At 41.1% G+C, this 27,448-nt stretch overlaps 1 protein-coding gene across 10 annotated transcripts in view; it reads left to right on the top strand.

Annotated features, from left to right (window-relative positions):
* Positions 1-2,211: 2,211 nt before the first annotated feature.
* Positions 2,212-27,448, top strand: part of CEP43 (centrosomal protein 43) — a 44,081-nt gene continuing 18,844 nt past the window's right edge. For 2 of the 10 annotated variants that reach the window (XR_004261265.1, XM_032253111.1), the window contains exons 1-8: positions 2,213-2,419; positions 2,954-3,007; positions 7,552-7,606; positions 8,083-8,171; positions 8,625-8,762; positions 14,719-14,799; positions 17,464-17,523; positions 26,832-27,058. Coding sequence is in view for 9 of the 10 variants with exons in the window: in XM_032253111.1 (XP_032109002.1) it covers positions 2,318-2,419; positions 2,954-3,007; positions 7,552-7,606; positions 8,083-8,171; positions 8,625-8,762; positions 14,719-14,799; positions 17,464-17,523; positions 26,832-27,058 (806 nt within the window). In the remaining variant the exon portion in view is untranslated. Of the gene's footprint in view, positions 2,420-2,953; positions 3,008-7,551; positions 7,607-8,082; positions 8,172-8,624; positions 8,763-14,718; positions 14,800-17,463; positions 17,524-26,831; positions 27,059-27,448 lie in introns of all 10 variants that reach the window. The other 8 variants (XM_032253110.1, XM_032253106.1, XM_032253114.1 and 5 more) reach the window with 7 other exon arrangements.

The following is a 27,448-nucleotide window of genomic DNA, read 5'->3' as shown; positions in this document are numbered from 1 at the left end:
GAAGCCAGTGTGGATACCACGTGATCTGTGTATACATACATAATACGTGCATGCACACCCACATACAAGAACATGGAGACACATTTGGACGCTGATGTGCATGCCCTGTGATCTGTGCACACACATGTGACATGTGTGTACACACCCACATTCAGGAAACATTTGGAAGCCATTGTGGATGCCGTGTCATCTGTGTACACGTGACACGTGCATACACACCCACATACAGGAACAGACACATTTGGAAACCATTGTGGATGCCGTCATTTGTGTGTACACATGTGACATGTGCATGTACTCCCACATACAGGAACATGGAGACACATTTGAAAGCTGATGTGGACGCCCTGTGATCTGTGTGTACACACCTGACACGTGTGTGCACACCCAATAACAAGAACACGGAGATAGGCCAGGCACAGTGGCTCATGCCTGTAATCCCAGCACTTTGGGAAGCAGAGGCAGGCGGATCACCTGAGGTTGGGATTTCGAGACCAGCCTGACCAACATGGAGAAACTCCATCTCTACTAAAAATACAAAATTAGCCAGGCGTGGTGGTCCATGCCTGTAATCCCAGCTACTTGGGAGGCTGAGGCAGGAGAATCGCTTGAAGCAGGGAGATGGAGGTTGCAGTGAGCCAAGATTGCGCCATTGCACTCCAGCCTGGGCAATAAGAGCAAAAAGCTCCGTCTCAAACAAAGGATAAAAGAAAAAACACGGAGATGCATTTGGAAGCCAGTGTTGATGCTCTGTGCGTTCAAATGTGACAGGTACGTGCACAGCCACAACCAGGAACACAGAGAGGGGTTTGGAAGCCAGTGTGGGCACCTGGGCCCTACCCCAAAGCGGCCAGCAGGCATCTCCTAAGATTGATTCTTGGACACATACCAGTGAAAGGAAAATAGAACTCGGAACCACAACTGACTCGGCCAAAGGAAAAAAAACTTAAGCTGAAAGCTGAATTCTGCCCGAAGCAGCCTTTCCTTTGGCGCCTGAGCTCAGGGCTTCAAGGAGAGGGTCGCGCGTCACAGCGCCGAGCCCGAAAGGCCGCCGGTCTTCCCGTGGCTTCCCTAAGGCTGCTCCTTTCCGCCGGCCTTCCCGTGGCTTCCCTAAGGCTGCTCCTTTCCGCCGGCCACGTGGGTCGCACCGCCGTCTCTGAGGCGCTGAGGCCCTTGACGCCGTCCTCGGAAAAGGCGCGGCCACCGCCCATATCTGACTCCCGTTTTCTTCCTCCGGGCGCGTCCTTCACCTTGGCCACATCAGCTTCTCAATTGCTGGAGCCCGGCCTCGACATTTCTCGGCTTACGCCCCCATACAGTGGCGCCCTCCGAAACCCCGGGGCCGACAGGCCGGCTGGCCTTGTGCACCCACACTCTCCCGAGGCAGGGCTGGGTCCGGAGAGCTGATTTGCCAAGGCGAGGGGCGCCGGGCAGCCCAGGCGGCAGGATGGAGACCTCGAGAGCGCGTCGGCTCCGGCGGAACGGAGCTTCCAGGGCCCGGCAGGGGTCCAGGACTCTCCGGGATGTCGGCGGAGGGCCGCGGCCCCAGCTCGGGCAGCGCGGAGCCCACCCCACGCCCTCCTCGGCCCTCGGCTCTTCCTGGGGCCGTGCCGCCCCTGCACCCGGGCGCCTTTCCTGGTAGCCTCGGAGGCCCTGGGAGAGCAGGGTCCGTTCGCCCGGTTGGGGGGCCTCCGAACGCTATTTCTGGGTGACAACCGGCAGGGCCTAGCGCCCTCGCGACCTCTCGGGAGTCCCTTCCCCGACGCCCGCGGAGCCGCAGTTGGGTTTCGGGGCCTCCTTCCCGCGGTCCGTCCGGCTCTAGGCTAGTAAGCCTTAATGACGTCAATAATTGACTCCAGCGATCCTGAGGCGGTGGGAAGCGGCAGTGGCCAGCGGAGTCTGCTCTCCAGGCGCGAGGGCACTTTCTCTTCAGCACCCGCGGGCTTCAAAGCTCGCGCCTCAGGCGACTGCGGCCAATGGGTTTCGCAATCGAGGTTCCGCCCCGCGCCCGAGCCGGCGCCCCGCCCCCACGCCTCGACGCTCCGCCCCTTGCGTGCCCGCCCGCGACTTGCGGCTCCGCCCCCAGCGCCCGCACTGAGTTTCAGCACTAGGTGATCCGCTGCTCCTCAAGGCCGGGTGCCCCGCGTCAACCCCGAGGTCTCCACGCCCCGCCTCTCGACGCCAGTGGGCGGGGCTCGCGCGCTGGGCGTCGGGGCGGGACCTTGGTCGCGTCGGCCCCGTAGCCGGCGCGCGGAGCGGACCCTGCGGCAGCCTTTGGCCGTTAGCGCGTCTTGGGCGGTTGTCTTGGAGAAGCAAGATGGCGGCGACGGCGACCGCAGTGGTGGCCGAGGAGGACACGGAACTCCGGGACCTGCTGGTGCAGACGCTGGAGAACAGCGGGGTACTGAACCGCATCAAGGTGAGGCCGGAGGCTGGGGCCGGGCCTGCCGGGTCCGCAGGGCCTGCGTGGACAGCGGGCGTCATAACGGTCGCGGCTACGAGGCCGGCTTCTTGGCGAGGGGCCGGGGCCGGCGGGCACTGGGGGCGCGCCTCGGCGGGGCCTCCGTTCTGCCTGCCCCACGGAGGGGCTCGGCTCGTTAGCTCGTGTGGCCCCGCAGTGCAGCGCGGGCTGTAGGCGCCTGGCCGGTCCCCTGCAGCATCCCGCGGGGGCGGGGCCTGGGGGCCACAAGGGCGACCCGCGGATGGGTCTGGGAGCGGGCCCCAGCGTCTCTTCCTCTGGCTCAGGCACGATCCACGGAGGGAAAGCAGCGCGTCCAGCCGAGGCGTGGGGGTTGCAGAGCTTGTGTGACTGAGAACGTTTCTGAGGGCGTTTTTAACCTCTGCACCTGCCGGCCCAGCTCTTTGGCTTGCTGGTGTTTGTTGTTGGCTAAATGTGAGCTTGTGAAAATTGTCTTGAAATAATAATTTCTTGTTTCTTAACTATTTTTTCAAGGCGGAACTCCGAGCAGCCGTGTTTTTAGCACTAGAAGAGCAAGAAAAAGTAGAGGTATGAAGTTTCCAGGTTTTAACATGGCTGTATTCGTTAGTCCTTAATTTCTCATTCGTTAAAAACCGTCTCAAAAATAGAACTGTTAAGGATTATTTTACTATTGAGAGAAAGCCAAAATTAATCTTTTTTCGTGTAGCTTTTAATTTGGGGGTAATCTTAAAGTTAAGGTAGTGCAATAACTGATACCAATGCTGAGTCTCAAACAAAAGGTCAGGAGTTTCTTGAAGAAATGGTTCCATTGTCAATGTTAAGTGCAGGTTCACTCGGAACCTTTAAAAAGTTAATATATGTTATTAATCCCTATGAAATGGGGGTATATAGTATATGCAACTTTTCCCCAAATTATCTGACCAGTTATTTTGACAATAAAAAGGACAGTGATTATTTTAAAAGTTCAGCCACTTCTCTGTATTAAAGTGGGTAATTTAACTTTTTCCAACTCCCAACAACTATCCTGAGTAAATATTCTGGAATTTGTCAACAAGAGTGGAACCAACATCAAAGTCTTTTTTTTTTTTTTTGAGACGGAGTTTCGCTCTTGTTGCCCAGGCTGGAGTGCAATGGCGCAATCTCGGCTCACCGCAACCTCCCCCTCTTGGGTTCAGGCAATTCTCCTGCCTCAGCCTCCTGAGTAGCTGGGACTACAGACACGTGCCACCATGCCCTGCTAATTTTTTGTAGTTTTAGTAGAGACGCGGTTTCACCATATTGACCAGGATGGTCTCGATCTCTTGACCTTGTGATCCACCCGCGTCGGCCTCCCAAAGTGCTGGGATCACAGGCTTGAGCCACCGCGCCCGGCCCAAAGTCTTAAACTCTTGCTCTATGACAAATCAGTCTCCTGTTCTCTCACTTCTTTAGACCTGTATACCTAATCTTTAATTTCATCAAACCCTTTAGTTCTTTGTCCTTTCCATGTCTGCAAGCATCTTGGTCTTCTCTTGGTAACATTTTGGTCTGGACCTCTAATTACTTTGCCTTCCAATTACTTTGCCTTACAGTCAGTCATACTTGGTCTGGAAGAAATCTCAATGGTCATTTAACCCAGCAAACTAACTCTTTTCCCACTTTGCACGTATGTGCTGCTGGAGAAAACTAAATCAACCATGTGGATTGCTAATGCTGCAAATTGGCAGGCACCAGCCTCGGTAGCTCCTGAGCAGGCAGCAGTTCTGTTTTTCACCCTAACTGCAGTAGCCCTCTACGTCACCCCTGCTTCCTTCTCTCTGAACACATGATCTTGTTACTTCCTCCACAGGGAAGATGGAAGCCATCAGATCCTAACTTTATGTCCTCCTGTTCCCCAATCTATTACTCACCTGTGAAAAAGCTTACCTGTGTCTGTATTTATCTGTACCTCCTTCCTGCTTTAGAAGAATAGGCTTTGTCCTGTCCAAGAATAATTGCATTGCCTATGTATACTCTCAAGTCTTTAATTATTTACTATATCTTTGACCTCTTCCTTTCTGTTGGCTTTTCTGTTGAGCATGAAAACATGTTTAAATGACTATTAGGAGTAAACCGTTTTCCTTTATTCAGATTCTGCTTTTAATACCACTGTGTTTTTTTTTCCTTCACAGCAGGTTTGGTTTGCTTTGCTTTGGTTGTTTGAGACAGGGTCTTGCTCCTTTGCCCAGGCTGGAGTGCAATGGTACGGTCATAGCTCACTGCAGTCTCAATTCCCTGGGCTGGATTTTTCCACCTCAGCCTCTGGAGTAGCTGGGACTACAGGTGTGCACAGCCACATTTGAAAAGAATGTGCGTGCTTATTCCATTTCTTATGTTCTGGGCTCCCCTTAGTCCCTTAAAATCTTAAATCTACCACTACCACCCTAAGTAATTTCTTTTGCTACAATCAAGAAGAATGTCTTAATTGTGAGTATATTTTAGTTCTTACCTATCTTAGTTGGTCATTGTGGCATTTGACATTCTTTTTTTTTTCTTTTTTTTGATACAAAGTCTCTCGCCCTGTCAGCCAGACTGGTGTGCAGTGGCACGATCATGGCTCACTGTAACCTTAACCTTGTGCCTTAGCCTTCCAAGTAACTGGAACTACAGGCATGCTCCACAACTCCCAGCTAGTTTTTGTTTTTAAAAAAACATGTTGTAGAGATGAGTTCTTTCCATATTACCCAGGCTGGTCTCGAACTCCTGGGATCAAGCATTCCTCCCACGAGAGCCTCTGAAAGTGCTAGGATTATGGGTATAAGCCACCATGCTAGGCCTATAATTGACATTCTTGATTCCTCCTTCCTTCTTGAAAATCTCCTTGACCTTTGAGACCTTTTTCTGTTTGTTTTTTTTTGTTTTTTTTCCTTTTGACCACTCCTTGGTTTCTTGCATGATCTTTTTCCTGTACACCTGACTGAGACTTATCCCACAGATGTCATTCTGTACTCTCACAGGCTGACCTTATTCATCTAGTGACTCCAGTCCTGTATCTTTCATGCATATTTCTCTCCTGAGTTTCAGACCTGTATATTAAACTCCCCACTATATTGCCCTTAATGGGACCATCATTTATCTGGTAAGAAATCTAAGCATTTCTTAGGCCTTGCTCTTCTTTCCACCTGCTCAGTTATCATCTGGCTCTGTCAGGTTTATATCTGAAGTGTCCCTGAGGGAGTGCTCTGCTGCCTGCTTTGTGCTTGTTTTTTTCTTTTCCAGATTGCTTTATCCCCTTCCTACTCAGTAGTCTCCCTTTACATGTTATCCCTCACCGTCTCCCTAAAGTCCTTTTTCCACATTGCTCCTAGATTGGCTGTTTATAGTACACATCTGATCTTGTCCCTCCATTTTCTTTAAATATTTCAGTTGACTCAGTATTTTAGAATTCCCTGAACCACCCTACCAAATATCTTGATGATCTCACCTTTCCTTGTCTTTTAACAACTTTATTGAGGTATAATTGACCTACAGTAAATTTCAAGTGTTTAATAAACTTCAAGTGTACAATTTGATTTTTTAATAGTTAATTTATGCAACTGTGAAATGATCACCACAATCAAGGTAGTGGACATATCCATGACCTTCAGAAGTTTTCCTCGTGCTCCTTTTGTAACCCTCTTCCCCACCCCAAACCTTTTTAAGAATTATATAAATGGAATCATAGAGTATGTACTCTTTTTTTTTTTTTTTTGGTCTAGTTTCAACATAATGCATTTGAAATTCTTTCATATTGTAGGATGTATTAATAAATCATTTCATTAATATGTTGTATGGATATAAGAGTTTAGCCATTACCTGTTGATAGACATTTAGGCTGTTTCCAGTTTTTGAGTATTATAAGTAAGGCTTCTGTGAACATTCACGTACAAGTCTTTGCTTGGATCTGTGATTTTTCTTGAGAAAACAGGTAGGGGTAAAGTGAGCAGGTCACATGCTAGAAATATTTGTGACTTTTTAAAAACACTATCAAATTGCTTTCCAAACTGGTTATGCCATTTTGCATTCCCATTAGCAGTATATGTATGAGGCTGCCCCTGTGGTAGTAATTAATGTGGTCTTTAGGAAGCTTAACATGTGCTACCTACCCTAGCCTGTTCTCAGCAACAGTCACAGGTTTGATGGCTAGAAGTGTTTTCTCCATACTTCTTCAAATAAATGTGTAATTAAAAAATAAGTCGGCCTATGGGCCACATAAGATCATCTCACATTTCATGGTTAAACTGGGAATTACAAGTGTATAATTAAATTCCTGCTTATAGTAAGCCATGCTATAAATGGCAGGTATCTGAGATGACAGAATATCAAACTTCATATATTTGAAATAATAAACAGTTGTTTGCATTTAATTTTATTTCACACAAGTATTTGAAAATATCTAGCTTCAGCCGGGCGCAGTGACTCAGCCTGTAATCCCAGCACTTTGGGAGGCCGGGACAGGTGGATCATGAGGTAAAGAGAGCGAAGCTGGGGAGAGATAGCAAGGGGAGAAATGCCAGATATAGGTGATCACACCGCCACGTGTGTTCCTATGCAACAATTTTGCATGTTCTTCACATGTACCCCAAAACCTAAAATGCAATAAATAAATGGGGAAAAAAAAAAAAAAAGAGATCGAGACCATCCTGGCCAACATGGTGAAACGCTGTCTCTATTAAAAATACAAAAATTAGTTGGGCATGGTGGCTGTAGTCCTAGCTACTCAAGAAGCTGAGGCAGGAGAATCATTTGAACTCGGGAGGCAGAGGTTGTAGTGAGCCAATATTGCGCCACTATACTCCAGCCTGGCCACAGAGCAAGACTCCGTCTTAAAAAAAGAAAAAAAAAAGAAAAAATATCTAGCTTCAAAAGCCATTTAATAAGCAGTTTATAAAACATTTAAAAAATAAAAATAAATGCAAATCTTCATATATAGTTTTGGTATATTAACTTTGAGAAATTACTAAATAGCACAAAGTAAGTCCTATAGTAATCAACGGTTGTAGAATGGATTTTGTAAAACCATAATTTTATGGATGAAAGCTTTAAGTTGATATTTTATAGCTGTTTTTAGGGTAAACACATGACACTTAAAATCTTTTATTTTTTTTTAACAGAACAAAACTCCTTTAGTCAATGAGAGCCTGAAAAAGTTTTTAAATACCAAAGACGGTAAGATATTCAGCTTGTTCTTGTTTATCTATCTCTGAGTTTTTGAATCTTGATACCATTTGGGAGAAATCAGGAATTTCAGGGTTTTTTTTAAGTCTGCAATTCTTATAGGTCCTCATTTTAAAATAGTATTTCATTGTACAACAATCATGTTGCTATTACATATTTTTGGTCTCGGGATGTTGGTTAAAGCCAATTTTAGTACAGAAAGCCAATATTAACTATTAAAAAACGAAACACTGAAATCTATGAGATGACAGTCTTGCAGTTAATTACAGACTGATGATCCCAGTGAAAAAATTGGGAGATTAAGATTTTCATTACTTAATCATATTATTCAAAGAAGAAATTTGTAACTTAAAAAATTTAGAAACCGTTCTTTCATTAATTTAGTGTATCTTATTCATTTCATAATGTTAATTAAAAAAATTAGTTTTTAAAGATTTGCTTACCTACCTTTTTCTTGATCTTTATAGGTCGTTTAGTGGCTAGTCTTGTTGCAGAATTTCTTCAGTTTTTTAACCTTGACTTTACCTTGGCTGTTTTTCAACCTGAAACTAGCACAGTAAGAATAATGATTTTTACATCTATCCTTTGAAACCTTCTTTGATACAAATGAGTTAATATTAAGCTGAAAGTGAATAAAATTTGATAACTGATAGTGTTTTACATTTAGATTATTTTTGGTAGTTGATTATCTGTTTTTCTTAAAAGCCATATGAATTTTCAGATAGCTGGCACCAATGTTGCTGCTTTGTGTAACTTGAAAGTTTGCTAATAAATATGTTACCGTAGAGTTAATTTTTATACGATGTTAGATTATACCTGTTGATGGAAAGTTTGAAGGTAGAGACTCTGTAAAGGAAATCGGCATAATTTATTTCAATGGACGTTTCATTCATTAGTAAGACAATCTCTTTGAGTTTAGAGATGTCTTTATACTCTGAATATGTTTTCTTTACTCTTTGAAAATAACTTCTGCTATTTTTTGTGCACTTGTATCTTTCTTCTTTTCTAGCTGCAAGGTCTTGAAGGTCGAGAAAATTTAGCCCGAGATTTAGGTATAATTGAAGCAGAAGGTACTGTGGGTGGACCTTTATTATTAGAAGTGATCAGACGCTGTCAACAGAAAGAAAAAGGGCCAACCACTGGGGAAGTAAGTATAATCCTGTGTTATCTTTTTCTATTTTAATTATTGGCTACTTAGTTTAGCCATGCATATTAGTGTATATATAGTAAATTAAGTTTTCATACTAGAAGATATTCTTTAAAAACAAAATGAAATGCATTCAGATTGTATCAGTGCAAATTTTAATGAAAATTAGGAATGCACTAACTCTGATTCTGTGGCATACCTGTTCTGATTTTTGATCCTCAGGAGGGTTGGGTCATGAGCCAAACTGTCTGGAACAAATCCCAACTCCTCATTGCCTTGCTTGATCCTCCATTCATTCCATACTGTATGAGGTGGGCTCCAGGCCCTACCTTGGTGTTCTGAGCCTTCTCTGCATAAGCTAGCAGAAGTACTCAATTTAGAAACAGTTCAGACTTACACTTTTTTGTTTAGTAGTACTTTTCATGCTCTTAACCTTTTTTTTTTAAGAAATTGTGCTAATGAGATTAATGATCTAATTTTTATTTTCATACATTAATTTTACATTAAGATACTGTTTTATAAACATAGATAATATCTGTACCTGTTCCAGATATTTGATTAAATGTGTACTTTTAGTCAGAAATTTATAGGTAAGAATGTGGAGGGCTGTATAGGTTTCCTACTTATTATATTTGGCGAGTCTCAGAGGATATTTTCTGTTAGAATCTTTGAAAATTGATAAAGCTTGCCTGAGTACTAATTATACGTAAGGCATGACAAATAGACTTTATGGATACTATGAGGTAAAATATAAGAAAAGAAACATCTGTGTCCCTGAAGAGCACAAAGATATTTAAGATAAAATGTACTCAAATAAGGAAATTAACATTTAAATAACAGTTTAAGATTATGGAGGAATTGTCATATAACACATTATTTCCAAACATATTATGCATAATTAGTTTAGAGGAGGAAGTGATTGTCGCATGCCAAAATTTTGTTAAAGTCAGTTTTAAAGTGAGAGTTGGACGTCAGTTGTGGGAATGAGGATTGGGAAGGGTGTTCTGAGAAGGTGGAATATTGCCAGCTAAGTGTGGAAGCAGGAGAGCATAGCCATATAGCAGGCTGGCTGGGAGTGAGATGGCCTGCCCAGAGCACAAGCTGTCACTTCAGCTTGTGCATTCTAATTTCATTCATTCCTTTATTTATCACTATTCAGCAAGCTTTTTATTATGTGCTTACTTGATAGATACTGTGCTGGGTACTAGGCAATCAAAAACAAACTGAAGAACCATAGTCTCCTTGGGCCAGCAGTCTGTAGGTGGTGGTGACCTCTCTTTATTGGCTCTCCTTTCTCTGCTTCTGTGGCCTTGAAGAACTCTCTTTTCTTTTTAGCTGTCCTTTCATTTTCTTTTCCATTTAGTAGTTGTGCTTTGACTAATCTCATTGCAGTGATGTTTATGCACATTATTCTGTCTAGATTGATCTTTCTTCCTTAACATACCACTAGCGTGGACTCTGGAACCAGGTTACTTGGGTGAAACCTCAGCTCTGCTACATTCTAGCTGTGTGAGCCTGTAGTCACTCAGCCTCCATGTGCCCTGGTTTCTTATCTGCCACATGGAGAGCACAGAAGTATCGTGCCTATGGGGCTGGAGGGAGTCTAAAGAAGCAAGATGTGTGAAGCTTTGAGCACAGTGCTCGGCACGGAATACTCTCTGTGCCACTGTAGCTGGCATCAGTGGATTCAATTAACTGCAAATTGAAAATATTCAGATAGGCTGGGTGTAGTGGCTCACTACTGTAATCCCAGTACTTTGGGAGGCTGAGGCAGGTGGATCATGAGGTCAAGAGATCGAGAGTATCCTGGCCAACATGGAGAAATCCTGTCTCTACTAAAAATTAAAAATCAGCTGGGTGTGGTGGCACATACCTGTAGTCCCAGCTATTTGGGAGGCTGAGACAAGATTATCGCTGAACCTGGGAGGTGGAGGTTGCAGTGAGCTGAGATTGCACCACTGCACTCCAGCCTGGCAACAGAGTGAGACTTGGTCTCAAAAAAAAAAGTATTTGGGTAAAATACAACAAAAGAATACAAGCACAGTCTAAAACCATAGCATTTACATTATATTAGATATAAGTTATTTAGAGATGATTTGAAGTACATAAGTTATAGGCAAATACGCCATTTCACATAAGGGACTTGAGCATCCTTGGATTTTGGTATACACAAGGGAGTCCTACAACTACTCCCCTGTGGATACTGAGGGATGACCGTGTTAGTATTACTGTTTCTTGTTATTGTATGGATGACTCCTTAAGTTTAGTCTGCCTAAGTCCAGCTCAGTCCTTTATCCTAGCTCCAGACCAGATTTTCCAGCTCTTCACAAAACATACCTCCCTGAATAACCCAATAGTACATTCAAATTCTGTGTGGAAAAAAACATACTTCATTCTCCTTACCTTTAAAAAAGTAAAAACGTAAAGACAAAAGCAAATCCCAGCTTACTCCCCCCAAATAACCCTCTTCCAGCCCTTTTTGCTTACATCTCTTGTTTTGATTGATTCTATTCTTGTGACTCCTTGGTTTCATCCCAGTGAGTTGCCTCTTCAGATGTGCTCTAATTTCAGCTCTGTCAGGAAAGATTCCCTTTCCACCCTGCACACAGTAGCTTTGGTAACAGGCTGTGGAAGAAAGAGTAATTGCTGGAGGGCTTTCTGTTCTCTGTTGGATAGGATGTGTGTCTCAAAATGAGACCCAGTAGCAGCTTTCCTGTGTAGTGGGTGTGACGTAAAAATGGAAACAGAATCACTGTTCTTCAGTACTCCATTCTGACTTGTGGATTTGAGGCCTCCCCTGAAGTTTGCCCTGACTTTTTCATAGCTGTGATTCCGTCACATAGACCCAGGCTAAGAATTCTGTATCCTCAAAGGGTAGTTGTTTTACTCCCTGAGGTTGCTGAACTACTAAGTTGGGCATTTATTCTCCATTTTTTACTAGTTTCCCTTTCCTAATACCTGGGTGTTTACTTTTAATATTTTGTGTGTATGTATAAAACAGATAAAATAATATTTAAAATAGAGACCTCAAAGATGTATGTTTTGGCTCTTTGTTATTAGTGTTTTCCATTACTTTGGAAGGAAACCTGTCATTTATGAGAAATAAAAAATTAGAGCGTTTATTGGCTTTTGACTTTGTAGAAAACTAGCTACAGGTTAAGCTTACTGAACTAAACTGCTGATGCTTTTTACCAAAAGTGCATTTTAATCATCTCAAGAATTAGGTTGTTGTGCCCCACTTGCTTTAACGTGACTTTTGATTGATTTTATTGGCTGCCCCCCAGCTGTAGGTAACTAAAGCCCTTTCTTGTTTTTTAAGCCCCTCAATGGATTATTTTCATCTCCTTCAGTACCTCTACCATGCAGGTCCTTCTGTCTGTCCAGGATCATTTCCTTCTTAAGGTTCTCATGCTTTCAGTCTGTCATTCACTGTTGCAGAATTCTTTTTGAACTTCAGCCCTTCCTCTGTTCCTTTCTTCTGCATGATTGTAGAGACTGTGCAGTGGCAGCTCAGGAGTCCCAGATTCTTCAGGCCTTCTGAAATGTTCTGTTTGATGTGGCCTTAATCTGTCTTTCTAGCCTTAGGCTTTTTTTTGAAATGTGGAGCCTTGTACTTAAGCCAGATTAAACTTTGGACTTACTCCTTGAAATTGGCTTGTGCTTTTTTGCCGCCTTCTTTTTTTTTAAATTCTATTCTTCACCTGAAATTAGACCTCTTTCCTCTTCCTCAGCTTTGGAATTTTGTCATTCAGGTTTTCTCCTCAGCTGCAACTCTTGTTCTTCCTCTCTCTTTACTAGAGACTGCATGTAATTTAGTGCCTCATTCTGTCAAGTTGTAGTAATGATCAGCATGTGTCTCTGCCCTATTACTAGATCATAAATATATTGAGGACAAGAGCTTTATCTTACGTATCTCCTACACAGTCTAAGGCCTAGTGATTTTTAACATGCTGTCATAGTCAATGGGAAGCCTTTGAAGATTCAAACAGGAGTACCCATTTGGAAGATTTGTGAAGGTTAGGTGGGTGAAATATGGAGAAGTTAGCAGATTAGAAGGAAGTAAAACCCATAAGAAGGCAAATCTAGATAAGAATGTAGCAGTAATAATAGAAATAAGTGGACATATAGGCTGGGCATGGTGTCTCACGCCTGTTAGCTCAGCACTTTGGGAGGCCGAGACGGGCAGATCTCTTGAGGCCAGGAGTTTGAGACCAGCCTGGCCAACATGGCAAAACCCTGTCTCTATTAGAAATATATGAATTAAGGTCTGGCGCAGTGGCTCACGCTGGTAAGGGTGTGAGGCTGTGGTCAGTGGATCACCTGAAGTCAGGAGTTCGAGACCAGCCTGGCCAACTGGTGAAACCCCATCTCTACTAAAAATACAAAAAAATTGGCCGGGTGTGGTGGGTCACACCTGTAATCCCAGCACTTTGGGAGGCCGAGGTGGGCAGATCACAAAGTCAGGAGTTCAAGACCAGCCTGACCAACATAGTGAAACCCTGCTTCTACTAAAAAATAAAAAAATTACCAGAGTGTGATGGTGTGCACCTATAGGCCCAGCTACTTGGGAGGCTGAGGCAGGAGAATCGCTTGAACCGGGAGGTGAAGGTTGTGATGAGCTGAGATTGCATAGCTGCATTCCAGCCTGGGCAATGGAGTGAGACTCTGTTTCAAAAAAAAACTAAACAAGAAATTAGCTGGGCATGGTGGTGGGCACCTGTAATCCCCAGGTACTCGGGAGGCTGAGGTGAGAGAATCACCTGAACCCGTGAGTTGGAGGTTGCAGTGAGCCGAGATCTCTCCATTGTACTCCAGCCTGGGCACCAAGAGCAAAACTCTGTCTCAAAATAAACAAACAAACAGAAATTAGTTGGGTGTGGTGGTATATTCCTGTAATCTCAGCTACTTGGAAGGCTGAGGTGGGAGGATCACTTGAACCTGGGAGGCAGAGGTTGCAGTGAGCCGAGATCACAGCACTGCACTCCAGCCTGAGTGACAAGAGTGAGACCCTGTCTCAAAGAAATGAACAGATAAAGTTGACCTTTTAAGAATCAACAAGACTTAGTAAATTAATATTTTGGCATGGGGCAGGGTTATAGAAGGCAATATGATAAAAGAAAAGCTCTCAAAGGTGAGTTTAAGGATTTTAGCCTAGAAGATACTGTCACCACCAGAAATAGTGGGACTGTAGAGGGAGAACTAAAGTTATAAAGAGCAGCACATTTTCATACTTAAAAAGGTATAGTTGTTAAAGGATTTTTGTAACAGCCAATCTTTAATATGTACATAGTGTCATAGAGCTTGTGTTGGTAGTGCATAAATTGTAGGAAGTGATTTTCATCCAAGAAGCATTTTTAAAATTTCCTCTTTTGAGTTTACCACAGTGGTCAGAACCCTGTGGGGACAGGGCATTGGGCAGCAGACGCAGATAACTCCTGTGGATGCTGGGCTAGAACAGGTGCTTTCAAAATGGAAAAAAAAATGTGTGGAAGTAGAAAACTGGAAAAGTGACTAGTATTTGAAAGGGGGTAAAGTATTTTTAATGAAAGTTGTTATTTGGTGTTTTTTCTTGAGATAAAATGAAGTAGGGAAGCAAATTCAAGGAGCACAAAAAGTAGATCTTAGAGAAATATAGGATAATATTTGGAGTGAAGGGAGAAGGGGATTGAGGAAGTAAATGTTGGCATGGTAGGCTGGGAACAGATTTCAGTGCAGACAGCAGCCTGTTCAACGTGAATGAATGAAATATTTTGCAGGTAATTAGAATCTAGGGATGTGTTGAAGGTTTTTGAGGGGATAAAATTAGAGGAAGATCTTAAAAGGATGGTTACATTAGGAAAAAACAAAATACCAACATTGTATAGTGTTTTGAAATGCTAAAATGCTATTGAAGTGTAATTGGTATATTTGTATTTTATTTTTAAATATATTTTAATTTTAAACTCAAATGTTTTAGGGTACACTAGATCTATCTGATGTGCATTCTCCACCAAAGTCACCAGAAGGAAAAACAAGTGCACAGACAACACCAAGTAAGGTGAGTTAGCTACGGACACAGTCATGCCTGGACTCAACTCCAGAGGGCTCTGCTTTTCTCTCTGTAGTCTTTCTTGTTACAAGTTATGTTGTTTTATAACACATAGGCTCTTTAGTTTCTTGAAGGTGCTTTTTCCCATTAAGTATACATTAAAAAAACATGCTGCTTTGTTGGTAGTAGTTGGACATTTGTATTGTAGAAAGGAATGTGCTGTTGAGTAACAGAATCATAGAATATTTGGATTCATTTGGTACTTTGGACATTTTTTTCTCCTGTTGACAAGGAGATTTACTTTTGATTTATAAATTCCTAGCTTAAGAATATTAAGCTAGAAATATGTATTGTAGGATATATTGATTATTTTATATCATTTTATAAATTTTATATATTTTATATATTTTACTTTATATATCATTTTATATATTTTACTTTTGGATGGGTGATCAGATTTATAATTGTAAATCGTGATGGTTTTTAATATACCTGAGCTGTTTTGATAGAATTTCTAAGAAAATGTATGTACTCTGGTTACATTTGTGTGTGTATGCATGCGTGTGTCTTTGTATGTGTTTATGAATTGTTAAAGGTAAGACTTGATTTCGGAGATTAAGCATAAGGGAAAAAAAATGAGCTGTACACTTTGAATTTAAGATTAAGGATGTGTAGGAATGGATAGAAAGATGATTGTCAGGAAATTTGTTTTCTCAGGTGACTGGTTAGAGTATAGCATCAATTGGTAGTCTCAGACGGTCTTATCAAAGGATAGGTTTGGGTCTCTCTTAGTCTGTTCAGGCTGCCATAACAAAGTACCATAGATTGGGCAGCTTACAAACAACACATTTTTTCCTCAGTTCTGGAGTCTGAAAGTCCAAGATCATGGCATCACCGTGGTCAGGTTCTGGTGAGGTCCCTCTTGTAGGTTGCAGAGAGCTGTCTCCTCGTTTGTGTTGTCATATGGTAGAAAGAGGGTGAGGGAGCTCTCTGGGGTCAGAGCCTTAATCACATTCACAAAGGCTTCACCCTCATGATCTGCTGACCCTTCAAAGCCTCCCTCTTCTGATATCATCACACTGAGGGTTAGGATTTCAACATAGGACCGGGGGGGACGCAAACCTGCCGTCTGTGACTGGTCAGGTTTGTATTATTTGACTGTCCCTTTGATTTTTGTCCCATAGGAATAGAGTGATGTTGTGGAGTCCATTCCAAAAGTTGAGTTCCTGTTTGGGTTCATGGTGGTGGATTGACTCTCAGATATAGTTGCATCTTTTTAAATAGATGAACTTCCAGAACATAGTGATTGTACTACAAGATTTCTTTCTGTTTTCAGTGGCTAGGCACAGAACATTGCTCAACAATTGCTGTTATTTATTTCTTGTTCTTGGACGTTGTTGCTACTTTTTGTTTAAGTTTGGAAAACTAAAGGAATTTTAGACTTTATTTCTAACCAAGGAAACAACTATTGTATTGTTTATCATTATTCCTTCTGAGATTTCTAGTTGGTGTAGGGAAGGCCTTTTTAAAAAAATTTTTTTTTTCTTTAATGCTTATAGGAGGCTATAACCCCAATGGCAGAATAAGGTCATGAGTAAATTTTTAAAATTTCTTTAAATTAATTGCAGATAAAATAGCCTATGTAAGAAAGCTTTACTTTTCATGAAAATATCTGGCTTTAGAAAAATTAAAATTAATGAATATTCCAAAATACTTATCAGTACCTATAGCATTTAACTATTTGGAAGCTCTTTTTAGCAAATTATTGTTGTTTTTAAAGCAAATTAGCAATCTTAACCTTCTACATATAAGGTATGTCTTCAGGATAAAGTATTAAAGTCCATTTTACGTACTCTTATTCTCTCTACATACATTTAAGATCTCAGAATTATAGTGATAATCTCAATGTTTTAAGTCAGTCAGGAAATGATACTGTGAGTTTTTCCAGAGAAGCGGGGACTGTCCCAAAGCTGCTTTAGAGAACAGCGTCTGTCCTTACAGCTGTCTCTGCTTCTCCTGCCGCCATCCCTTTATTCTAGTTCAGTCCCCATTTCTCAGTTGGCCTCATAAACCCGCTTCAGAAATACCCTAGATAGTTCTTGTTTAGGGTTGCATTTGTTCTAAGATAAACCCTTATTTTGGCACTTAAAATGCAATTTCTCTAGTAGTAAAGGACGTGGATTTGGAATCCAGTACTTTCCCTACTCTCTTCCTGCTGGCTCTTCTAGTGGCATCTGACAATGCTAGGAACTCTCTAAGAGTGGGGTCCACCCAACCTTTAGGAACCAGCTTTGTGTGCTCCTGAGAAGGGTCAGATGAGGTCAGGACAAGTCATCAAGGAAGTTGCCTAGGAACTCAAGTGAGACTTATTTAGAATGCTGCTAAACGGTAGCAGGAATGAGATGATTTTTCAGGCAGTAGAAGCTGAGCAGGTGAAGGCTACAGTATCTGTGTTTGTCCTAGTAACTATTGGAAACAGTAGTTAAGCATGGGGTAGACCACTTTAGGAACACAGTTAAGAAAGGACCAAAGAAAGTAGGCCTCACAGAACCTGTTAACTAGATGTCCCACTTCTAAGACATTTTTCAGTAAGCATCTTTGTTTAATAATGAGTTAGTTTATTTTTAAAGATTTCTATTTTGTGGTAAAATGTCATTTTATTCTCATGCTCAGATACCAAGGTATAAAGGACAAGGTAAGAAGAAGACAAGCGGGCAGAAGGCTGGTGACAAGGTAACATGCATGAGGGCAGAGGACAAAAGCAGCCTATGGGCAGCAGGCCTCGACTCTGGGGCCTCCTGGAACACTGGGCTCTGGTCAGGTTGGGTTCTCAGTTTTCTTATGAAATGTCACTGGAGGCCAGGCATGGTGGCTCACGCCTGTAATCCCAGCGCTTTGGGAGGCCGAGGCGGGTGGATCACTTGAGGCCAGGAATTTGAGACCAGCCTGGCCAACATGGTGAAACCCTGCCTCTACTAAAATACAAAAATTAGCTGGCCGTGGTGGTGCGCGCCTGTAATCCCAGCTGCTTGGGAGGCTGAGGCAGGAGAATTGCTTTAACCCAGGAGGTGGAGGTTGAAGTGAGCTGAAATTGTGCCATTGTACTCCAGCCTAGGTGACAGACTGAGACTCTGTCTAAAAAAAACAAAAAAGTAATGATGACATGAAACAAAAAGTAAATTTCACTGTCAGTTTTTATCCAGGTGAAAATTATACTGTTGAATCTTAAAACCATGCTTTCAGTTTTATGTCAAAATTAACTCATGCTCTCAGTTTTAGCTGAAATTTGAAAATTCCTGTTTTGTTGGCAGTTAAAAAAGAGTTGAAAATACGTATTTTTCTTTTGAATGGATGATTATATACATATTATTAACATGATCTTTATCTGAGGAAAATAGAACATCAGACTACTTTTTGGATAAGTTCCCATCGATAAATTAAAAATTAAACTTACTTCGTCCAGAACATTTTTGCGTTCTGTCATTTTGCAGACAATTACCCATGTATGAACCTTTACTCAGGGCCCCTGCTCACAGTAGACTGCTGGGGGCCAGTGCTGCATACTATCAAGGCCTTGGCTGCTTTTTCTTCCTCCCCTAAAGATCACAAACATTTACTAATCCGATAGATTAGCTGCTTATGAAATTTAAATATTAGAAGCTTTAGAAACATTATCAGTACAGCTTTTACATCTATTTAGGATAAAATATTTAATTGCCAGTTCTGTGAGATTTATTAGTCCTAAGTTGAACCTTGGTTATGCATAGATTTTTTTTTTTAGTTAGTTGAAAATCTTTAAAATTAAAGCTTTTTCAAAATTCAACCTGATGTGTTAGCTGGCTTTAGTTCTAGTAGTTTTCAAAGGTAAATTCCTGTTATTCTCTTTTTGTTCATACTGTTCTTTATGCGTTATTAAACAAGATGCTTTAAAATAATGATTTTGTAAGTTTTGTTTTTAACATTTATATACTGAAAGTCATGTGTGTTAATGCTTTGGGGAACACATTTAATACAGTTCTCACTTAAGGAGTTTACAGTTAATTGAAGAGATGAGACATACCTTAAGTAAGATAATTAAGAATATAAAACTTCTTAATAGATTTTAAAAATCAGTTTCTTGGACTTTTCTAAAAATTTAAAGCATATTTTATAGTATTAAGCTTTTGTAATCTTATTGCTATTGTGGGTTTAACAACTTAAACATTTTCAAGAAGTTTATACTAGAACCAAGCATACTAAGAGATGTGGTTTTCACTTTGTATGATGTGATATAACTGTGGCAGGCCCAGACTTGAGGTTTCTCTGTACTTTGGGCAGAGCATAGTGTACTCCCTGATTTGACTGGGGATTGAAGAACCTAGATGGGCCCATATTCCAGAATTTAGTCCGTGATTTGGGCCTCTTCTATTTCATTGTTGTGTTCCTAAGCCCAAGTTCCTTGCTCAATTACGTGGAAAGGTTTTTCCCTGTACATTTCTGATGTTGTTTCTGAATTGCCTTGTGAGAAGTCTGTATTGTACCCTGGTGGCCTGTTGCCAGCCTTCCTTATATGGGTAAGCCCTTAGCTCTTTGTTCCTCTGCCTTTCTGCTTTGCCTTGTGCATGTATTAAGTTCCCAGCAGCCTTAACATTCTAAACATCTTCATCATCCAGATGCTATGTTGCATGTGGTGGTTGAGGTTGTACACAGCAAAACTCCAGAGCGAGCCATCCACATACATGGTAGGTGAGTGGCATCTCCTAAGGTGTGCAAAGCCATTGTGGGAGCCCCGCGTGCCCTGCAGACGTGAACTGGGCATGCAATGCAGGAGGGCCCAGGTTACTGCTGGTCCTGGAGCTCTGGAGCACTGATCAGGAGTGTTGCATGTGTCCAGTTGCTTTTGAATGCAGGAGGGGAAAAGTACTAGTGGCTCATTCAGAGACCTTGGCACTTTCTTCAGGGAAGCTATTTTCATATTAAGAATAAACTTAAAATCATTCATCTACATAGTTAGAATTGATTTGTAAGGTTTTTGAACTGATGTAACTTGGGCAAAACTGAAGTTCTTATTTTTGTTGTTCCTGAGAGACAATAAAGGTAAAGATTAAAGACAAAAGGTTTGATATAGAAGAAGTATAAATATGAAGTGGGAGGGCATTTTAAAATTGATTTAATAATTTTGAAGTACATGTTAACACTTGCTGACTTCCAAAGTATTATATGTGATAATTTATTTCATTTCATACCATTTTGTTGTACCAAACATTCTAATTGTTTGAAAAAACAAATAAATGTAATATAATAGATTTTGGTTAGACCCTACAAGCTTAGCTTTTTACCGTTTAGTTGGAAAGGTTGACTAAGAGTACATTCTTTTTTTGTTTTTAGTATTTAGAATTAGGTGTTCTTTATCATTACATTAACTGTAGTATGAAAGATCATCCTTTCTCAGGTGGCTTTCAGGTGTCTTTTTAGAGACAAGGTCTCACTCTGTTGCCTAGGCTGGAGTGTAGTGGTGCGATCATGGCCCACCACAGTCTTGTCCTCCTGGGGTCAAGTGTCCACCTCAGCCTCTTGAGTAGCGAGGACAATAGGTGCATGCTACCACATATACCTAATTTTTTAAAAAATGTTTTTTTGTGGAGGTGGGGGTCTTGCTATGTTGCTCATTCTGATCCTCAACTGCTGGGCTCAAGTGATCCTCCTGCCCCAGCCTCCTGAAGTACTAGAATTACAGGCACGAGCCACCATGCCTAGCCCAGTTTTCAGGTGTTTTAAAACTAATATGCATTGAGATACTTTTTCACATTGCTTGTGGGTTTTGGGGCATATGTTTTTGTATCTTTGGCAGTCACCTCAAGATTTTCCAAACCAGGCGTTAACATTCCCTGTCACACTCACACACCGACCTGAATGAATGGATACATGGTTGCATGAATGTTTCAGCACTTAGCCCTTCCGTTTCTGCCTGCTGAGCTCCATGATCCTAGCCATCTGGGATTCTAGCCTTGACATCTTGGCACCACTTGTTCGCTGAACTCCATGAGGTGCTGGTTGGGTAGGGTGGGAAGGCTGAGGATGTAGAGTAGAAAATCTATTTACAGGGTCCTCTTTCAGTCTTACTCATAAAGCTAGAAGATGAAGGTTCTATTGTGATCTGTAGGAATTACAGATTGCTTATAGGTGGAAGAGATAGAGTTTCCCTAGAAAGAGTTGAGTTTTTAGAAAGGTTTTTCTTGTGGTTCTGGAATTCGACAGTATTTACTCTTCCTGGTGAGCAAATTAGACTTTCAAAATATATGTCTGTTAGAACTGTAATAAAATTACTTCTCTAAATTCATTAGTCATGGATCAGAAACTGTCTTTGGTAGGGAAGGAGGTGGGGGCAGAGGCATGGGTGGGGAAGAGAAATACAGTCAGTCCTCATATCGGCAGGTTTCATAAACATTGGTTTCACAGCTGCAGATTCAACCATCTCCAGATGGAAAATGGTTAAAAATATATAAATTTCAAAATATGGTATACAACTATTTACATAGAATTACATTGTATTAGGTATTACAGGTAATCTAGAGATGATTTAAAGCATATGGGAGGATGTGTGTAGGCTATGTGCAAATACTACAGCATTTTATATCAGGGACTTGAGTATCCTCAGACTTTGGTGTGTGCAGGGGTCCTGGGTACTGAGGGGCAACTGTATTGCATGAATTTTTTGAATACTTTTGCAAAACCATAGTATTTCTTTGATGTTGATTTTTCTCCTACTGTGAACAGTTTGGAAAAAGTTCTTTTTTTTTTTTTCAGGTTCTTACCAGTGGTGACATAATAAGGTTTTTTGCTGTGAAACTTTTCTAGTGCTAATGTTTTGTTAATCTGTAGATGATTGGCTTCTTGAGTATGAGTGTATTATTGGATAATTAAATATATACTAAAGCTTTCTTATAGCTGTACTGTAATTTACCATAGAGTTTATTATTAGTCTCGAGCTCCAGCCGAGAGAGCCTAATGACCGTTGTGGTGCTGTGCAATACGACCCTCACTTTTATGAAAAGGCAAAACTTGTTTTAGTTTTTTGTTATAAATAACTTGATTCGTTTCTTAGGGCTGGTGTAATATAAGTACCAACATGCTTAAAACAACACATGTATCGTCACAGTTCCAGAGGCTTAAAAATGTGAAATCAAGGTGCCAGCAGGACTGCGGCTCCTTTTCTAGCTTCTGGTGGCTGCTGGAAATGCCAGATGCTGTTTGGCTAGGAGATGGATTACTCCAGTCTTTGCCTCCCATCTTCACATGAGCTTCTCCCTGTGTTTCTCTGTGTCTCTTCCCGCAACAACGATAGCAGTCATTGGGTTAGCATCCGGGCCCATCCTACTCCTGAATGGGCTGGTCTTAACTAGGTATGTCTGCAGTGATACTGTTTCCAAATAAGGTCGCACTGTGAAGTCCTGGGAATTAGGGGCTTCAACATATTTCATTTGCGGGATACAATTTAACCCATAACTTCTGTGCTTGTCCAGAGAATGAATTCTAAGGCATTGCCATGGGTGGGTGTGTGTGTGTGTGTGTGTGTGTGTGTGTGTATTTTTTGAGATTGGGTTTCGCTCTGTTGCCAGGCTAGAGTGCAGTGGTGTGATCTTGGTTCACTGCAACCTCCGACTCCCAGGTTCAGGGGATTCTCCTGTCTCAGCCTCTTGAGTAGCTGGGATTACAGGCATGAGCCACCATGCCCAGCTAATTTTTGTATTTTTAGTAGAGATGGGGTTTCACTATGTTGGCTGGGATGGTCTTGATCTCCTGACCTCATGATCCACCCATCTGGGCCTCCCAAAGTGTTGGTATTACAGGCATGAGCCACCCCACCTAGCCAGTGTATATCTTTATTTATTTATTTTGAGATGGAGTCTCGCTCTCTCTCCAGGCTGGAGTGCGGCTCACTGCAGCCTCCGCCTCCCTGGTTCAAGCGATTCTCCTGCCTCAGCCTCCTGAGTAGCTGGAACTACAGGTGTGCACCACCACTACCAGCTAATTCTTTTTGTATTTTTAGTAGAGATGGGGTTTTATCATGTTGGCCAGGTTGGTCTTGATTTCTTGACTTTGTAATCTGCCCACCTCAGCCTCCCAAAGTGCTGGGATTACAGGCATGAGCCACCACACCTGGCCTTTTATTTTTAAATCATACTTCTTAGTTTTAAACGATACTTAACCTTAATTATTTACCTTCATTTTGAATCTTGACTTCAACTTAGCCAAATCCAGGTGATACAAAATCCAGGTAACTGAAGTTTATATATGTAACATAAGTTCATCTTAAGCCGTGATAAGGGTTTTTAAAGCAGATTCCTGGGTGTACACACATATATGGATGGTCCCCAAAGTTACAACAGTTTGATTTATGCTTTTTCGACTTTATGATGGTACAAAAGGGATCTACATTCAGTAGATACCATACTTTGAGTTTTGATGTTTTCTTAGGACAGTAATCTGTGGTACCATTCTCTCGCGGGGCCAGGCAGTGACCTCGAGCCACAGCTCCCAGGCAGCCACATGGTTACAAGGCACTCTGATACCAGGGGCCTGAGTAGCCAGCATTTTTTGGATATTGTGTTTAGTAGAGATGGGGTTTTATCATGTTGTACTTCATCATGTATACAAAGTGCCCATTTTCAACTTTGTGATATTTTCACTTGATGGTGGGTTTACCAGGTGAAGTGCTGTTGTGAGCTGAGCGTCTGTATACATGCATTCATCTGCGTGTATACATGGAGGAACTATTGAAACTGCTCTGAAAGCTTTCAGTACTTTTGCTTTAATCTGCAGAAATGTTTCTCCTCCTAGTGTAGATTTTTTTAATAGTGAAGTTTATTTGGAATTAAGTTTAGTGAATTCATTAATAACCTAGTTGGGTCATGGTCTTTTGGCAAAAATGAGCCATAGTTATAAAGTAGCAACACGTTCCTGTGTGGTTTAGAAGTTGATTTTGAGAGCAGTTCTAAAGCAGATTGTTTCATAATTTATTTTTCCTCCATGGATTAAGAGAACTATATTTTTAAAACAAAATAATTCTGTTATGCTTACAAGTATGTGATGTGTAATATAATAATGCCCTTCTTCATAAAACTTGTGTTCCTAAAACTGGTCTTTCTGTCCATAGCAGGAATATTGTTAAAACCTGTCAAAAAACAGTCATGGATACATATTAGTTGCTCAGATTTAAGTTATGTTGGCTATGTGAATTCTCGGGAAAGGAAGACTTTATTAGAATAATGATTGTTTCTCATAATGTTGCTTTACATTTACATTTTTCAGTTTCTTTCATGACAGTTACTCTTTGGCACTTTCTTGTGAGTGTTTAGAATCTGGAGAGAATCTGCCATGACCACAGCCTCTGTAATTGTAAATGTGTTTAAATATCACATCAGAGTATTTATTTCCAAATGCATATTCATTTAAAAAGATATAAATCCATTATTAAAACATTTAAAAATCAGAAATTACAACTGGTGTGAATCTAATTAAGAAATACAAAAGTACGTAATACTTTTGTATATTTGATAATACCAGGAAAACATCGACAAAGTTGTTAGGAAATTTTTATTTTTCTGCCTCTTGGAAAATATGCTGTCTGAAATTAGAACTTGGCATTTATTTTTTCAGACATCTCTTTGTAATCATTAATTTATATTAATAACATAGAATGTATAGCTCCCTAGAAGGCAATAAAATTTGTATCGCATATATCTTGCCTACTGTCAACTAGTCAAGGCCTCTACCTGGTATAAAAATGTAAACAAACATATAAGACATGCATAATGCATTCTATGTTTGTTTTTTTTTTTGAGATGGAGTCTCGCACTGTCGCCCAGACTCTGGTGCAATGGCATGATCTCGGCTCACTGCAACCTCTGCCTCCAGGTTCAAGTGATTCTCTTGCCTCAGACTCCCAAGTAGCTGGGATTACAGGCATCCACCACCATACCCAGCTAATTTTTGTATTTTTAGTAGAGATGGGGTTTCACTATGTTGGCCAGGCTGCTCTCAAACTCCTGATTTTGTGATCTGCCCGCCTCAGCCTCCCAAAGTGCTGGGATTATAGGCGTGAGCCACCTTGCCCTGCCTGTACACATATTAAAAGTGAAACCATCCTTCAAGAGCATCTTATTTGGTAATGTCTAACCCAGACTTTGGTCACCATGCTTCAGTAGTTACTATTCTTTGCCATCCATCCCCACTGTCTTAACTCCTAGATATAATTTGATCTGAAGAAAACGAAACTAGTTCAATTCTTGAGGAAACTCATGCCTAGGAAATTAATTTACTTAAGATTATATGGGCTGGGCATGGTGGCTTATGTCTGTAATCCCAGCACTTTGGGAGGCCAAGGTGGGTGGATTGCTTGAGGTCAGGAGTTCAGAGACCAGCCTGGCCAACATGGTGAAACTCCATTTCTACTAAACATACAAAAATTAGCTGGGCATGGTGGCATGTGCCTGTAATCCCAGCTACTTGGGAGGCTGAGGAGGAGAATCACTTAAACCCAGGAGGCAGGGGTTGTCATGAGCCGAGATCACACCACTGTACTCCAGCCTGGGCGACAGAGCGAGACTCCATCAAAAAAAAAAAAAAAAAAAAAGTTATACAACTGGGTTTGGTTTGTGCCTGTAATCCCAGCTACTTAGGAGACTGAATCAGGAGGATTGCTTGAGCCCAGGAGTTTTAAGACCAGCCTCGATGACATATTGAGACCCTGTTTCTTAAAAAAGAAAAAAAAGATAAAAAAGAAAAAAAAAAGTGCAATTAATAATTTTGAACTACATTCCAGATTCCTTGTTTGAGTTGAATGCTTTTTCTGGTACTCCACAGGTATTTTTACACAATATTGCTCTCTAGTACAGAAGGCTTTAATTTTGGGAAATTGCCATCTTTAACCCATAAAGCCCACAAATCAATTATAATTTAGCCTAATAGCATAAGTATAGAGTTAACCTCTGGAATCAGGCTTTGACTTTGATATTGACCCTACCACTTAATACCTGGAGACTTTGACAAGTGACATAAATGTCTGTCTCTGTGTTTCCTTATTTATATCCACAGAGATAAAGCTACTTCCAGATCATAGGGTCATTTTGAAGATTAAATGAAATAAGGTGAAACATTTGAATGTTCTCGATAAATGTTAGCTGCTTTTATTATTACTAGCATTATTTTTTGTTTTCATTATTATTGTTAATATATACCTAAGGGCAGAAAGAAATCTGACCAAGAATGGAGTAAAAGTAGGCTGTGAAGTTTAGGACTAACTGAAAACAAGAAAATAAAAGTGTGATATTTTGTGCTAACATCACTATATATCCAAGGGCATGGATAAGGATGATTCAGAATTTTTTACAACATTGGTGTTAAAATACACAGAGAACTACACACACACACACCCCCCACCCCCTGTCCATGGACATCAAAATGAGGTATAGGTTAGGAAGTTACCCTGGAAGTCAGAATTAAAATAATTATTTTCATTAGCAAATGTTTATGTTAGAAACACAAGTGGTTGAAGACAGCGTCTTTCACCTTGATGTCTGTTGTGTTTAGCACGGGATGGAAAATTGCTGTTTTTACTGATGACTACTTTAACGCGTGGTTCATTCATGTGAAATAATCTTTCTTTTCTCTTTAATAGTTGTTTTCAAGTTGAAACTGTATTAATTTAAGAAAATTTATGAAGCAATGATACATAGAGGGGAAGATGGGAAATTGTTTATAAAAGGGAAAGTGTTTATAAATGGGAGGGGTATATTAAAGGTATTAACATTTAGGGAAAGAGGACAGGAATGGTATTAATATATTAAAAAAAAATTTTTCCCCCTTTGAAAGTTTGCCATGCTAGGAATCCTGGGGCTGGAGTGATGAATTGTGGCATTGCTCTGCAGTTCATGCTGCTGGGAGCTGCCCTTCACCCTTCCTACCCCGCCACCCACAAACACAAGTTTGCTTATGCTCACGAGACTTCTTTTATTATTTAAAATATCAAGGAGACCTTTTCTCTTTCCCTCTCTTTCTAGAAGACCAACAGTGAGGCCAGTCAGAGTGATACAAGTGTCTCCTTGTCAGAACCAAAGAGCAAAAGCAGCCTTCACTTACTGTCCCATGAAACAAAAATTGGATCTTTTCTAAGCAACAAAACTTTAGATGGCAAAGACAAAGCCGGCCTTTGTCCAGATGAAGATGATATGGAAGGAGATTCTTTCTTTGATGATCCCATTCCTAAGCCAGAGAAAACTTATGGTTTGTGAGTAAATGGTTTTTGAACTATGAGACTAGGGGTTTAAAAGTAAGATAAATGCTTTCATTTTATAGTTAAAAAATAATGAACTATGGGTGGTTTATAATTATTGGATCCATAAATCTGATTATGTGTTGTTAATGCCTTTCATGTTATAAAACAATCTCAGGTTTTATAAAAACTTAGATTTATTCTTACCTGTTAGATTGAGTGTCTGCCACATGCCAGGGACTGTTCCAGGGTGGGCTGTAGCAATGATGGAAGAGGGAAGACGCCTGCCCTCAGGAAGCTCATGCTCTGGTGATGGAGTGAGACAAGCAGTGAGAGTTACGCTGTGGTGTGTGGGGTGACGAGAGCAGAGCAATGATGGGAGCCCAAGTATGTGGTCAGGGCAGG

This window comes from Sapajus apella, unplaced genomic scaffold (genome assembly GCF_009761245.1).
Source record: "Sapajus apella isolate SASKATOON/1434 unplaced genomic scaffold, GSC_monkey_1.0 scaffold82, whole genome shotgun sequence".
Lineage (NCBI taxonomy): Eukaryota > Metazoa > Chordata > Mammalia > Primates > Cebidae > Sapajus > Sapajus apella.
This window is presented reverse-complemented; position numbering and strand designations above follow the sequence as displayed.